Here is a 16,516-nt window from a genome sequence, read left to right as displayed (position 1 = left end):
CTATAGGGACATACATCTTGAAGAATCATTGTTACTGTACAAACTGAATAACTTCTTATTTTTAAGCATTTTTTTTTCTATTTAAATTTTCACAGTTGTAGGAAATTATGGTAAGGGCAACAGTATGAGACAGACAATTATTTAATGACAGAAGATGTTAAAATTCAAAAAGTTAAACCTTTATAACTTTATATCCATTGAAACACAAATTGTTGACATCACATAAAAATGTACAAAATAAATATCTTTACATCAAACTCTAATAAGTTCTCAAGCAGCATTTTTCTTACTTTGTATATCTGTACATTTTAATTATTATCAATGGAAATTTTTTTGGTTCATATGCATATTTTAAAGTCGACACTTACTGATAAAAATTGAATCCTTCCAAGCCTCCGTATAACATTAATATTAAGAGTTCTGATTTACACTATGGAGTTCTCCCAAATTCAGTCTAGTACCTTAAAATCATTCTTCCTCTCTCTTTTTATTGGTCATGCCCCCGGTGCTGGTAATAGACATGAGGGGAGTAATGCTGGAGTCTGTATTCTGGCTGTGCAGCATCAGAGGTTCGTCTTTATACTGGGGCCAGATATCCCAGGCTAGTTTTCACAGATTTGGTACTGCATTACAACAGATTTAAGTCAGTTCAACTCCATTAAAAAACAATCCAGAATGGAGTTGCACTGATGTAAAACTGAAGTAACATAATGCTGAATTAGATCCTAATATCTTAATCTTAATTAACCTGTGTGATAGATTAATAAAGTTGTCCTAAATTTCAGGTTATTTTCAGGTCTGTGCTTGTTACAGGTTTTTTTGTTCAGTAGAACTTTACTTTGGAATTTCTAAGTTTCCTAATATTTGTGGGTTGTTTTTAGAAAACTAAAATGTTTAATTTTTTTTTGCTGAAAAAACCCAGTTGGTTCTTTAAACCAGAACTCAGGGTTAATGAATATTTTTGCTTAGGAATTTCCTTAAATATGTTTAAGGTTGTGTAGTGTCAGAATGCCTTGCAGGCCTTTTAGGGACTCCAACAGACCTGGCAAACCTTCATTGGACCTTACAAGTGTGCATGGACCCTGATGGATCTTGCTAGCTTCCCAGAAATGAACCCTGTTCTATCCCAGACAACCACCCATCTCTGCATATTTACTTCTTCTTGTTTTCCATGTAGACATGCTAATTCCCCGTGTAACTTTCCCCTTTTTATCTCCTAGACTGGATCTGACAGCACTACAAGTGGTTCCCTACCTGACGGTCCTCCAATCTATGCAATGCACGCTTTGCAAAACATGCAATAAACAGATGCATGCATTACTATATATATTATTTAAAAGATACAAGTATATACACGTTATAAAATACATCTGTCTATACTTTTTGTGGGGTTTTTAAATGTATATATGTGTGTTTTATATTCTGGTGATATTTAAATATCTCTGCAATCTTTTTGTTTACTTTTTCAAAAGCATTTCTACTTGTTAGGGCGTTTTGGAGACGCACTTTGGAATTTTTTTGTAAATCTGTTTTGGAGATATTGTGAGCCAAAAATGTAATCAGAAAACCTCTGAAAACTAAATGTTGGAAAACCCTAACTTCTTGTGAGATTTGTTCCAAACTTGCCAGAATGTTCCAAACTTGCCACTTTGGGATGAGATGTAGCATGTGAAATTTCATGATTGTTTGTTTTTTGTTGAAGATAAGGGACAGGATGGGAGGTTGCTGAAAATTGGATTGATAGCAGGAAGTGAGTTTTAACTTTAACTATTATATGCAAGAACTAGGACCTCTAGTTCAGTGTGAGAGAGGGCATGGCCTTGCCTCTCTCTGCTCCCTATGGGGCGGCTACTGCCACTTCTGATACTAGTCTTGAGCAAGGGCTGGTGTTTTGTGTTTTCTAAGCACAAGGACTGGTATTTTGACTGGGACATGTGCATAGGGACTAGATATGTGAGGTAGGAAGTATCCTTTTTTTTTTTTCTTTCTTTCTCTTTTGCACTCACACACCCCATACAGGAAAACACAATCTTGCTCTTTTTCACTGATGATAACAATTAGATAAATATTGTAAGTGTTCATGTCAGATTTTGCATTTAGAAATATTCTGGGGGAATATGTCCGGTACCATTTTCCTGTTTCCTTATGTCCATTATATTGATTTGTTTTTATTTCTACTGGTTTGCTTCTATGAAAATCTTCAATAAAGAAAAATATTTTAAAAATATTGCTAATGAAATTGTCATTTTTTAATATTAACAGAATCTTCTGCAATGTTACGAAGATTTGTGTCAGGAAGTACCAACAGTGTTTGTAAATTTGATGGCACCAAAAATGAGAAAGGTTGGTAATGCTAAATATATTTTAATTTGAATATACTGGAAGTTAGTGTAGCCTTAGAATTGTTTGTAATTGTTGGTGGAAGGACCCAGCCAAAGTGTGAAAAGGGATCCCCTTCTTGCACATGTCACCATTGTTGCTTTGCTCCTTACTACTGAGTCATGCACTTAAACAGCCTCACTACTAAGGCAAATGGTCACTTACAGAGATATCTCTACATATCAATCTCCTTGAACTGAGGGTGGTCAGGAATGCCTATGCTCATTTCTTCCTGCTGATACCAGTATCTCATACAAAGATCCCAACAGACAACATAGCCTGCATGTACTACATCAAACGCTGGGGCGTGGGAGGTTTCCCTCCATATGCGTGGAGGAGGGGAGCACCCTGTTGGGAGCGGTGCCAGGTCTGTAGCAAGCCCGGCAGGGCAGCCCGCGTCCTTCCCTGCCTGCCAACCAGAGCAGCGCGGAGCCCTCCTGGCAGGCGGTGTGGCGAGCGCCCCGCTGAAGGAAGCCCTGGCTGCCCCCCTTCTCTCTCTCCCCCCCCGCTAGCCGGGGCATGCACTCCGCTGCCCGGGGCATGTCTGCAGGGCCGAGAGTCCCCCTGCACCCGCGCTCCGTCCTCCCCACAGGTTTCGGTTTTTTTTCTTCCCTTCGCCGCTCCAGCTGGCCCGCAGGTTTGTTTGTTTTGGTTTTTTCCCCTTCGCTGCTCCGGCCGCCCCACAGGTTTTTGGGTTCTTTTCCCCCCTTCGCTGCTGCAGCCGCCCCGCAGGTTTTTTTTTTTCTTCCCTTTGCCGCTCTGGCCGCCCGACAGGTTTTTTTTGTTTTTTTGCTTTTTTTTGTTTTTTGCTTGGGGTGGCAAAAAAACCAGAGCCGGCCCTGGCTCCTGGGAGGAGGAGAGACAGGGCCAGGCCTTGGGGAAGGGGAGGAATGGGGCCATGGGGGCGCACGAGCCATGAGCTGTTCGGTGGGGGCGGGGAATCATTGCAGAGCCACCAATCAAGGAAGTTTTTCTGCCTCGAGTTGCTGATCAGTGTGGCTGGTGTAGTGGGCAGTGCTGTTTAGGTGTTCTTTGGCCACCAGCCAATCAGCGAGGGGAATTCTGCTCCTGGAGAAGGGGCTGAGTGACCCCACAGGTGCAGCTCCGCCTCCTTCTCCTACCTGCTTCTCCTGGGCAGCAGGCTGCTTTCTGTGGCTCTGCAGCTGAGCAGCTCCCAGCCTCGCTTCAACCTCTCACCCAACTTAAGGCAGCCAGTAGCAGCAGCTGAGCTGGTAAGTGTATTTCAAAGAGGTTCTTTGGAGGTGGACTGAAACCCCTTCCCAGGTGGCTGTGCTGAGAGCTGGCACCTGGCTGCTGGCGGGGTGGCTGTCTGCATGGTGGGGGGCACCAGCTGCCACCCAGCTCTCTGCATTTGGCAGGGGGCTCAGCCAGAGGCATCTCCAAAAACATCCCCTGCACCCCTGCAACACAGAGAGACAGAGAGTACCAGCCCCTGCCGGGCAGCTGGACCAGGACGGGCATGGGGGGGGGGCATCTCCTGGTGGTGGGGGTGGGGAGTAGGAAAGGTAAACTGAGGCTATCAGGGGAAACCGTCCTAGCAGTGCAATCTCTGCCTTGGGGTGTGGATGGAATTGTCTCCCAAGGGAAGACTAGAACTATCTGCTGTTGTAGTAATGTGTTTAGTCCATGTGCTCTGGCAAACACAAGTCCAGGCACCATGTTGGGGGAGAGGGAGGAGATAGGAAAAGGAAACTGAAGCTATCAGGGGAAACTGTCCTAGCAGTGCAATCTTTGCCTTGGGGTGTGGATGGAATTGTCTCCCAAGGGAAGGGCTAGTGATCATGTTGGGGTATGGGGGCGGGAGCATTGCTGAGTCCTGGGGTTGAGTAATTCTCTGGTGATGGGCATTGAATTGCTAATTGTCATTCACTTGCTGCACAATGGCTGGTGATGGTTGTTTAACATCCACCCAGCCATTTGATCAAGTGCCTGGGGAGTTGCCTTCTGGGCTACTCCCAAATTTGTAGCATATTTCATTCACACCATACAGTACAATCTCATAACTTTATACACTTTAATGATATACATATTTTGCCAGAACAGTGGGTTTCAGCAAATGATTACCTTTCCCATAATACCTTACATGGCATGCTTTATATGAAATATAAAAAATATATACAAATGATGAATATGGGGCTTGCAGTGCATAGCATGCCGCTCCCCTGAGGTATAGAGCAGTGGCTCTCAAACTTTTGTACTGGTGGCCCCTTTCACATAGCAAGCCTCTGAGTGTGATTCCCCCTTATAAATTAAAAACACTTTATATATATTTAACACCATTATCAATGCTGGAGGCATTTGGGGTGGAGGTTGACAGCTTGTGACCTCCCAAGTAATAACCTTGTGACCCCCTGACGGATCCCAACCGCCAGTCTGAGAACCCCTGGTATAGAGTGTCACAGCTAGAAACTCCAAGGCTTGGGACTTTTAAAAGGAGACTGGACAAAACATGCAGTAAGGATCAGCTCTGCATTGGCAGGGAGATGGACTGAGCCAGGATGATTGCAGAGGGCTTTTTCCCCCGTAACTTCTATAATTCCATTCCACTCTCCTGGGAGGACAAATTCTGGTACTAAATACCTGGTGCCTGGATCCCCTATTGCCTTGCACTGGGATTGGGAATTAGTGCCCTGACATGCAACTCCTCCTGTTGTGCCAGTGTAGATCCTGCTGTTAGTACAGCTATTTGCAGGTGCCCTTGTGTTTAGCTGAACTTTTGGACTCAGTCCCTGAGTGTATCCCCACTAAACTGAGAACTAAACTGACACTTCTGTACTATCCGTCTGTGTGGATCCCAGTGTGCTTGTACTGTGAATTTTTGGCATGCACTTGTGGCTATATTTATCTAATTGTTCTGGTAGTGCTACTTCCTTGGTGTGATGATGGCATTATGGTAAGATGAATCCTGAAAATAGTGTCCTGGTGTGATGGTGGTCATTCTGTGCTGTTCATGTGAATCTTGCATTTTTGTATGCTGTGTTGTTGTAGCCCTGTTGTTCCCAGGAAATTAGAGCGACAAAAGGTGAGTGAGGTAATATCTTTTGAGTAACTTTTGTTGGTGAGAGAGAGAGAGAAGCTTTGGAGCTTTCACAGAGCTCTTCTTCCTGAAGAAGAGTTCTGTGAAAGCTCAAAAGCTTGTCTCTCTCACCAACAGAAGCTGGTCCAATAAAATATATTACCTCACCCACCTTTTTTCTCTAATGTTATAAATATGCTGAAAACAGCCTCCCCCCAAACTGGCAGAGGTGCTCAGAGGAGGGGGCGGAGAGGAACAAGCAGTGGGCGTGGGGGAGGAGCGGAGTGGGGGTGGGGCCTAGGGAGGGCACCCACCAGCAAAACCAAAAGTCAGCACCTATGCCTCCAGCCTCCTGCCATGAGTACACCATGACCTGAGCCCACACACCCTGCCCCCTGCCCTGACTCCTGCACCCCCACACATACCCAGCCCCCCATGCCCTGACTCCTGCACCCCTCCCCACATTCCCACCCCCACCCTGAGCACCAAATCTGAGCTCCTGCACCCCTCACACCAAACAGGAGCTGCCCAGGTAAGCACTCCACATCCCCAACCCTGAACCCCCTCCCTCAGTAACTCTAAATCCACTACTGGCTATCACATTACTTGGGCTGGGGATACTGTGTTAGCTGACCCCAACAGTCTCCAACCTACCTGGGCAGTACAGCAGACATGGCCCTGCTTACTAGCTCCTCTCCACTCCCTAGCCCACCCACTACTTGCTCCCCTCTGCTTAAGGCTTACTATTAAAAATGATTGCTTGCCCCCCACCTCCCCACCCCCCCAAGGCTTTTCTGGCAGCCCTGTTGCCAGGTATCCAGTGTTAGACTGGAAACTCCAGTAGAAAATGGGACCAGAGTGTCCAGTTAGCAGTGCTGACTGGAAAGTAAAAGTCCAGTTACAGGAGTAACCACATTAGCCTCCGCTCCTCCCACTCCCAACACCCACCCCAGAGGTCAGGAAGAGAACCTGTCCTGCTGCTGTGGGAGGAGGGGCAGCTCAGTGCAGAGAGAGAAGAAGAGAATGGGCTAGAACCAGGTGGGCAGTGTGGGGGCAGAATAAAACGTTCATACATTGTATTTACAGCATCATTCTTCATACTAGTTTTGCTTCAGATAAGTAATTTGTATGTTACATAGCAAGCATTAATGTGAGTAACTTACTCAACCAAACCACTTTGTTTAGCTATTGTTAATAAAACCTGTGCAGCTATGTCTGTGTCAAAGACAATTTCTGTGTCGATCTCCGGTCTTTTACAATCATTCCCCAGGGGGGCCCACAAATATGTTTGGCGCCGGGCCCACAAAAAGTTAATCTGTCCCCGGCGGCGGCCAGTACGTCCCTCGGCCTGCGCCGCTTCCTGCCTCCCATTGGCCTGGAGCAGTGAACCGCAGCCAGTGGGAGCCGCGATTGGCTGAACTTGCAGACGTGGCAGGTAAACAAACTGGCCCGGCTTGCCAGGGGCTTTCCCTACACAAGCGGCACCCCAAGTTTGGGAAACACTGCTGTACAGGATAATTAAAGTCTCATTCTGTGAATAATGTCCTCATGGGTACTTCACTTCAGGTGACTTTGAAGCAATACTCCCCAACGAAAGTGGGTGCTTTTGAGCCCCATCTAAGACTGTTTGTAGAACTGCAGTACCAAAGAGGGTGACTGATCTAGAGGCATGTACTAAAATATTATGCTGTAAGAAGGTATGGATCAAAGCCCACATGGTAGCTTTGCATATTTCTGCAATGGATGTGTTCTTCATCAGGGCTATGGAAGTAGATTGTGATTTAGTAGAATGCGCTAAAACTAAGGCTGCGAGTCTATCATGGATATCACGGAAGTCACGGATTCCATGTCTTTCCATGACCTCCATGACTTCTGCAGCGACTGGTGCTGGCACAGGAGCTGCCTGGCTCAGGCAGCCCCTGAGCCAGCAGCAGTAGTTTGGGTGTGTGGGAGGGGGCTAAGGGCAGGGATTTGGGGGATGTGCTTACCTGGCGTGGGGCGTCCCCCTGCAGCTCCTAGGGGCGGGGGGGTGGTCTCCGTGCTGCGTGCTGCCGGCACCTGCAAGCCCTGCCCCTGCAGCTCCCATTGACTGCGTTTCCTGGCCAATGGGAGCTGGGGCAGGCAGCACTTGTGGCGGGAGCAGCAGAAGAGCTCCTGCCCTGGTTCCTGCCTCTGCTGCCTAGGAGCTGCAGGGACGTGGAGCCAGGTAGGAAACCCCTGCCAGCCCCACCAACCCTCCCTACCCCAGTACCAGCAGGGGTCCCGGGTCACCTCCCCCAGCATCTGCGGTGTCCCCAGACCCCCCCCCCCCCCCACACACAGAGCACCCACAACCCCCGTCCAAGTTTTAGTCATGGTGGGTATTTTTAGTAAAAGTCATGGACAAGTCATGGGCCCGTGAATTTTTGTTTATGACCCATGTCCTGTCCATGACTTTTACAAAAATACCCATGACCATATAGCTATAACCATAGGAGGGGGCTGGACATTAGCAGCCTTGTAGCAAGAGGGGATACAAACACAAACCCATTTGGAGAGAGCCTTTGGGTCAAAACAGGGACCACTTTAATACTGGCCATGAAAGAGACAAACAGTCCTCAAGGCTTTAGTCCTTTCCAAATAGAAAGTCAACACTCTCCTGACATCCCAGGTGTGAAGAGTGGCATCTTCCGTAGTCAGATGAAATTTAAAATGAAAACTGACAGCTGAATGACCTGATTGATATGAAAGTCTGAGGTTACCTTGGGCAAAAAATAGAGATGTGGCTGGTGAGGAAAGCAAGGATTTTAGAAATAGTATAGGGAGTGCAGCAACAAGATTTAGTGAGAAAGTGGATGTGATAAAAAAGGAAAGGGAAGAGTCATAGGAGCTTCAGAGGTGTGATCTCAATCTGTCCACAGTGATGGAGAAATGCAGCAAAGAACAGGGTTTAGGAGAAAATATGGACAGTTCAGATTTTGTTTTAGTTTAAGGAAGTAACATCCATGAGGAGATATTAGAGGACTAGCAAGAGATACGAGACTGGCCAGGAAGAGAGAGGTCAATGGTGGACAGGTACATTTGAGAAATGTCAGCATAGCAGTGAATATGGCTGTGGTATACATAAAAACCTAAATAAACATTGAGTAAATCTGTGCAGTTTTCCTTGAAATAACAAAACATAGATTCTGTTAGTCTGCATCTGTTACTTTCAGTAATGTGCACAGGACCATTGTTCATTTTTATAATCATCTGTCCTGTTGTATGTTATATTCCTAACATATTTATTTTTTTCTATATTTAGTTATCACAATTTTTTGTTTTGTTTTATTGTTTGTTTGTTTGTTTAGGTAGAATCAGTGTTGAGACAAGGACTTACTATATTAACTTGGTCATCTCTGACATTGGACAGTTTTTTCCAAGAAGTTGATGAAGTTATGAATATGTTTAAGCAGCTTTTGAAAAAGGTATGCATATTTGCCAAATTAATTAAAATGACATTTTTTGAAGAAATTTCAAATACACTTTCATTTGATTTTTGAATTTTTTCACAACAAAAAAAACAACTTGTGCTCAGTTAATAATTTGATTTCTATTCGTATGTAAGAAACTTCTTAGTTAAGATTAATATTAAATTCTTAAAACTTAGTGATAACCTTTTGCAACATTGAAATATGTCTGATTTTTTAAAGCAAATGTTGTTCACGTGCATTTCTTTTGGAAGAATGATAAGGTCCTAGTAGTTTCTCCATATTTACATCCCTGCTACCACCCTTAAAGCCTAGATTTTAGCCTCTTTTCTTCCAGTTGAGTTTGTATCAGGTCTCACTATTGTTTGTGACTAGCACTCTGATTGCTTGTCATAACGGGTCTCTAATTGTTGTCAGTGCCCTCCCCTTCAGGTTTGAAGAGCAAGGTAAGTATTTCTTATTTCTCAGACCACTACTGGGGTAATTGTGCTGGTCTACAGGGCAACTGCATACTCCTCCGCTGCCCTTTCTAGGCTCCTCCTGCTGGACATGGCCAATACTGCACTATCCCCAGTCATTGCCTTCATTGGTGAATGAGAAGTATCTTCAGCTCTCCTTCTGGAATAGTTCTTCTCTAAATCCTTTTCCTCCATGCTGAGAACTGCTTTGATAACCTTGCCTAAGGTTGAGGAATTCCAACTTTTTGTCTAAGCCATTAAGAACAACTTGGGAACCCCGAATGTCCCAGTTGTATTCCAGCAGCTATTGAAGCTTCCTCCTCTCCAACAACTCTATTCATTGGCCTTGCCTGCATCTGTTATAGAAAAGAAGTCAGTTCAAGTGGAAGAGTGTGCAAAATCACATGACACTATCAGTTCTTCAGGTGGTTGCAGATGTGTATTCCACTCAGGCAGGGCCGGCTTTAGGCACTGCGGGGCCCAATTCGAAAGAGCTGCCGCCGAAGACAGCAGCGGGACTTCGGTGGCAGCTCAATTGGCTGCCGGTGCCTTCGGCGGCACAGCGGTGGAGGGTCCTTCTTCCGCAGCAGCAATTGAGCTGCCGCCGAAGACAGCAGCGGGACTTCAGCGGCAGCGCTATTGGCTGGCGGTGCCTTCGATGGCACATCGGCGGAGGGTTCTTAGGGACGTTGCGGGGCCCTCTTAGGGGTGCGGGGCCTGATTCAGGGGAATCGGGTGTATCGCCCTAAAGCTGGCCCTGCACTCAGGTATGTGTGCATCTAATGCACAGAAGCCAGAGAATTTTGCTTAGCAGTACTTGTAGGGGTGGCACTCATGTCTTCTGGCCGCATAGCCCCTCCCCTGGCAATTTAAGAGCAGCATTGCCCCAACTATCCTCAGTGCCCATGGCTTGAGTTGGAATGCTCAGTGTGATTATTACCTTATGCTATTTCACAGAGTTTTTTGTATATTGTTGTTAGTTGTAGTTAGTTTAGTGGTGCCTATAGTTTAGTTTATTAAAAATGGTTGGATAGGATTTTGCCTGGTGTGATGCCCTCGCCAGCATTTAAACATTGCCCATCATGTGGGGTAGTTAGCTCTGATAATGCCCCCCCCACACACACACACTCAATGTTTATTGTGCCTTTGGGAAGGGCCCATTAAAGAAAAGTCCTTCATCGGCAAGTCATTCAAAAAGAAAACACAGGTGGACAGAGACTTATATTTGAAGCAGCACCCGCAGGAGCAGGCCATGAAGCCTGTTCCAGCACTGGTGATCTCTGCAGATTGTCAGGCCCCTCAGAGGGCATCTGAGCTGGCACAGGCTGTTGTTAGGCCAAATTCATATTCTTCTCCCCCACAGAAAAAAAAGAAACAGTTCTTCCTCTGGTTCTCCTAGAAAAATTTATCACAAAATGGACTGGGGCCATTCCATAAGAACATATAACATAAGAACATAAGAACGGCCGTACTGGGTCAGACCGAAGGTCCATCTAGGCCAGTATCCTGTCTACCAACAGTGGCCAATGCCAGGTGCCCCTGAGGGAGTGAACCTAACAGGCAATGATCAAGTGATCTCTCTCCTGCCATCCATCTCCATCCTCTGACAAACAGAAGTCCTAGCCCCAGTATCCTGTCTACCGACAGTGGCCAATGCCAGGTGCCCCAGAGGGAGTGAACCTAACAGGCAATGATCAAGTGATCTCTCTCCTGCCATCCATCTCCATCCTCTGACGAACAGAGGCTAGGGACACCATTCTTACCCATCCTGGCTAATAGTCATTTATGGACTTAGCCACCATGAATTTATCCAGTCCCCTTTTAAACATTGTTATAGTCCTAGCCTTCACAACCTCCTCAGGTAAGGAGTTCCACAAGTTGACTGTGCGCTGCGTGAAGAAGAACTTCCTTTTATTTGTTTTAAACCTGCTGCCTATTAATTTCATTTGGTGACCCCTAGTTCTTGTATTATGGGAATAAGTAAATAACTTTTCCTTATCCACTTTCTCAACATCACTCATGATTTTATAAACCTCTATCATGTCTCCCCTTAGTCTTCTCTTTTCCAAGCTGAAGAGTCCTAGCCTCTTTAATCTTTCCTCATATGGGACCCTCTCTAAACCCCTAATCATTTTAGTTGCCCTTTTCTGAACCTTTTCTAGTGCTAGAATATGTTTTTTGAGGTGAGGAGACCACATCTGTACACAGTATTCAAGATGTGGGCGTACCATGGATTTATATAAGGGCAATAATATATTCTCAGTCTTATTCTCTATCCCCTTTTTAATGATTCCTAACATCCTGTTTGCTTTTTTGACCGCCTCTGCACACTGCGTGGACATCTTCAGAGAACTATCCACGATGACGCCAAGATCTTTTTCCTGACTCGTTGTAGCTAAATTAGCCCCCATCATGTTGTATGTATAGTTGGGGTTATTTTTTCCAATGTGCATTACTTTACATTTATCCACATTAAATTTCATTTGCCATTTTGTTGCCCAATCACTTAGTTTTGTGAGATCTTTTTGAAGTTCTTCACAATCTGCTTTGGTCTTAACTATCTTGAGCAGTTTAGTATCATCTGCAAACTTTGCCACCTCACTGTTTACCCCTTTCTCCAGATCATTTATGAATAAATTGAATAGGATTGGTCCGAGGACTGACCCTTGGGGAACACCACTAGTTACCCCTCTCCATTCTGAGAATTTACCATTAATTCCTACCCTTTGTTCCCTGTCCTTTAACCAGTTCTCAATCCATGAAAGGACCTTCCCTTTTATCCCATGACAGCTTAATTTACATAAGAGCCTTTGGTGAGGGACCTTGTCAAAGGCTTTCTGGAAATCTAAGTACACTATGTCCACCGGATCCCCCTTGTCCACATGTTTGTTGACCCCTTCAAAGAACTCTAATAGATTAGTAAGACACGATTTCCCTTTACAGAAACCATGTTGACTATTGCTCAAGAGTTTATGTTTTTCTATGTGTCTGACAATTTTATTCTTTACTATTGTTTCAACTAATTTGCCCGGTACCGACGTTAGACTTACCGGTCTGTAATTGCCGGGATCACCCCTAGAGCCCTTTTTAAATATTGGCATTACATTAGCTAACTTCCAGTCATTGGGTACCGAAGCCGATTTAAAGGACAGGTTACAAACCTTAGTTAATAGTTCCGCAACTTCACATTTGAGTTCTTTCAGAACTCTTGGGTGAATGCCATCTGGTCCCGGTGACTTGTTAATGTTGAGTTTATCAATTAATTCCAAAACCTCCTCTAGTGACACTTCAATATGTGACAGTTCCTCAGATTTGTCACCTACAAAAGCCAGCTCAGGTTTGGGAATCTCCCTAACATTCTCAGCCGTGAAGACTGAAGCAAAGAATCCATTTAGTTTCTCCGCAATGTCTTTATCGTCTTTAAGCGCTCCTTTTGTATTTTGATCATCAAGGGGCCACACTGGTTGTTTAGCAGGCTTCCTGCTTCTGATGTACTTTAAAAACATTTTGTTATTACCTTTGGAGTTTTTGGCTAGCTGTTCTTCAAACTCCTCTTTGGCTTTTCTTATTACACTCTTGCACTTAAGTTGGCAGTGTTTGTGTTCCTTTCTATTTGCCTCACTAGGATTTGACTTCCACCTTTTAAAGGAAGTCTTTTTATCTCTCACTGCTTCTTTTACATGGTTGTTAAGCCACGGTGGCTCTTTTTTAGTTCTTTTACTGTTTTTCTTAATTTGGGGTATACATTGAAGTTGGGCCTCTATTATGGTTTCTTTAAAAAGGGCCCATGCAACTTGCAGGGATTTCACTTTAGTCACTGTATCTTTTAACTTTTGTCTAACTAACCCCCTCATTTTTGTATAGTTCCCCCTTTTGAAATTAAATGCCACAGTGTTGGGCAGTTGAGGTGTTCTTCCCACCACAGGGATGTTGAATGCTATTGTATTATGGTCACTATTTCCAAGCGGTCCTGCTATAGTTACCTCTTGGACCAGCTCCTGCGCGCCACTCAGGATTAAATCTAGAGTTGCCTCTCCCCTTGTGGGTTCCCGTACCAGCTGCTCCATGAAGCAGTCATTTAAAGTATCGAGAAATTTTATCTCTGCATTTCGTCCTGAAGTTAAATGTTCCCAGTTAATATGGGGATAATTGAAATCCCCCACTATTATTGTGTTCTTAATTTTGATAGCCTCTCTAATTTCCCTTAGCATTTCATCATCACTATTACTGTCCTGGTCAGGTGGTCGATAATAGATCCCTAATGTTATATTTTTACTAGAGCATGAAATTTCTATCCATAGAGACTCTATGGAACATGTGGATTCGCTTAAGGTTTTTACTTCATTTGAATTTACACTTTCTTTCACATATAGTGCCACTCCTCCCCCTGCACGACCTGTTCTGTCCTTCCGATATATTTTGTACCCCGGAATGATTGTGTCCCATTGATTGCTCTCAGTCCACCAGGTTTCTGTGATGCCTATTATATCTATGTCCTCCTTTATCACAAGGCACTCTAGTTCACCCATCTTATTATTTAGACTTCTGGCATTTGTGTACAAGCACTTTAAAAACTTGTCCCTGTTTATTAGCCTGCCTTTTTCTGATGTGCCAGATTCTTTTTTATGTGACTGTTTATCATCTGATCCGGCCCTTACATTATACTTTTCAGTCCTCTGCTCCTGACTATAACCTGGAGATTCTCTATCATCAGACTCTCCCCTAAGAGAAGTCTGTGTCTGATCCACACGCTCCTCTACAGCAGTCGGCTTTCCCCCATCTCCTAGTTTAAAAACTGCTCTACAACCTTTTTAATGTTTAGACCCAGCAGTCTGGTTCCACTTTGGTTTAGGTGGAGCCCATCTCTCCTGTATAGGCTCCTCCCATCCCAGAAGTTTCCCCAGTTCCTAATGAACGTGAACCCCTCCTCTCTACACCATCGTCTCATCCACGCATTGAGACTCTGAAGCTCTGCCTGCCTACCTGGCCCTGCGCGTGGAACTGGGAGCATTTCTGAAAATGCCACCATAGAGGTCCTGGATTTCAGTCTCTTCCCTAGCAACCTAAATTTGGCTTCCAGGACATCTCTCCTACCCTTACCTATGTCATTGGTACCTACATGTACCACGACCACCGGCTCCTCCCCAGCACTACACATAAGTCTATCTAGATGCCTCGAGAGATCCGCAACCTTCGCACCAGGCAGGCAAGTCACCATACGGTTCTCCTGGTCATCACAGACCCAGCTATCTACATTTCTAATAATCAAATCTCCCATTACTAACACCTGCCTTTTCCTAGAAACTGGAGTTCCCTCCCCCGGAGAGGCAACCTCAGTGCAAGAGGCAACCCCAGCACCATCTGGAAGGAGGGTCCCAACTACGGGAAGGTTTCCCTCTGCTCCCATCGACTGCTCTACTTCCCTGGGCCGTTCTTCCCCCTCAACAGCACAGGAGCTGTCTGAGCGGAGGTGGGACAATTCTACAGTGTCCCGGAAAGCCTCATCAACATACCTCTCTGCCTTTCTTAGCTCCTCCAGTTCCGCCACCCTGGCCTCCAAAGTCCGTACATGGTCTCTGAGGGCCAGGAGCTCCTTGCACCGACTGCACACGTACGCCACCCACCCACAGGGCAGGTAATCATACATGCAACACTCAGTGCAATAAACTGGATAGCCCCCACTCTGCTGCTGGGCTTCTGCCTGCATTGTGTCCTAGTTAGTGGAAGGGTGGTTTACAGAAAGGAGTTTTGGAACGTGGTTCGGTTTACAGGTTTTAGGGTTTTAGGCGGGGGCCACAGGGAAGGGGTTACGGCTGGCGAGGGACTCCCACTCCCTTCCCACTCCCCTTCTAAACTCCCTTGCGAAACTCCCTGTTAGCAACCCCTGTTCGCAAAGCCCCTGTTAAAGCCCCTGTTAGCAGCCCCTGTTATAGTCCTAGCCTTCACAACCTCCTCAGGTAAGGAGTTCCACAAGTTGACTGTGCGCTGTGTGAAGAAGAACTTCTTTTTATTTGTTTTAAACCTGAACTGGGAGATATTCCTCCTCCCCTTCCAAGAGGAGTGCAGACCTAAATTATGATTCATCCCGCATGCACGATAGAGCACGGCTATTTGCTCTTCAGTGCAGAGGTGACTGGACTCTACCATTGACTCAGGTACCATCCGTAGGGCTTCCTCTGAGTCCAGTACCAACAACTTCAGTGTCAGCACTGACTGTTTCCACACCAGTGGTGCATCAGGCTGCATCGGACTTGCTTTGCCTGGCTGTTCCTGACCCTCCACTAATTGAGGAATGTTCAGCTGTGGAGGCTTCTTCAGTGTCCTTGGTGCTGTCTGGACTGGTTGCAGACCTTATTATTGGAATCTCTTTTGCACCTCTTCCAATTCAGGGTGCAGAGTTGAGGTCACCTGCCTTTTCGGTACTGAGAGACTTGTCAACACAGCTATTATCTTCTGTGCCAATGATGATCCCGGTGCACACTGCATCTATGGGTCCAGTGCCAGCTTTGACTTTGGCACCAATGTCTGCTTCGGTACTGAGTGTGAGTATGAGGCCTGTGTTAGTGGTTAAAGCACCAACTGATTTACCATTGTCAGTACCGATGCATCCTGTAGGCTGGACTTTGGATAAGGCTGGATGTTTGTTGGACTGGTGGCTCCTTCATTGCCTATGGACTACTCTGGAGGTTCCTCAGGGTTGGGCTTGGAGACATCTTCCTCCTCTCCCTCGCCTTCTCAGTATCACTCTCGAAAGTTGTTGAGTCTTCCAGGGGATCACCATTGGTACCAAGATTGGCATCACATGCAGAGTGTAATACAGATCTGCATTAACATCTCAAAGAACAGCAGTTATCGTACAGGTAATTAACAGGTTTTTGCTGTGATAGGGCACTTTTGACTCAACTGCCCCCTCTACATGTACAGAGAAAGCAGTGGTCTGGGTTGGTCTCTGTGTATTTAATCTTGTGGGATGCTCCCCATCAGTGCTGCAGAGTTTCAGTGACCTTCTGCAAAACTGCCCATTGGGCTTGCTCAGAGAAGTATGTATCAACTTCCTCTGAGTTGGTACTATCCCCTTCCACAGGACCGGCTCCAGATCCCCCACACCACATGTTACTGACAGCCAGGAAAATGTCCACGCTGTCCCCGGTACCATGCTCATGGCATAGGTCCTGTTTTTAACCTAAGCTGGT

At 45.6% G+C, this 16,516-nt stretch overlaps 1 protein-coding gene across 17 annotated transcripts in view; it reads left to right on the top strand.

Annotated features, from left to right (window-relative positions):
• DNAH8 (dynein axonemal heavy chain 8) overlaps positions 1-16,516 on the top strand; it is a 556,010-nt gene that overhangs the window by 149,637 nt on the left and 389,857 nt on the right. For 15 of the 17 annotated variants that reach the window (XM_039529004.1, XM_039529011.1, XM_039529005.1 and 12 more), the window contains 2 exons: positions 2,263-2,343; positions 8,746-8,862. In XM_039529004.1, coding sequence (XP_039384938.1) covers positions 2,263-2,343; positions 8,746-8,862 — 198 coding nt within the window. The remainder of the gene's footprint in view (positions 1-2,262; positions 2,344-8,745; positions 8,863-16,516) is intronic. The other 2 variants (XM_039529017.1, XM_039529022.1) reach the window with 1 other exon arrangement.

This window comes from Mauremys reevesii, linkage group 3 (assembly GCF_016161935.1).
Source record: "Mauremys reevesii isolate NIE-2019 linkage group 3, ASM1616193v1, whole genome shotgun sequence".
In the NCBI taxonomy this organism is placed as follows: domain Eukaryota; kingdom Metazoa; phylum Chordata; order Testudines; family Geoemydidae; genus Mauremys; species Mauremys reevesii.
The sequence above is the reverse complement of the archived record's forward strand: the minus strand, read 5'-3'. Positions and strand labels throughout refer to the sequence as shown.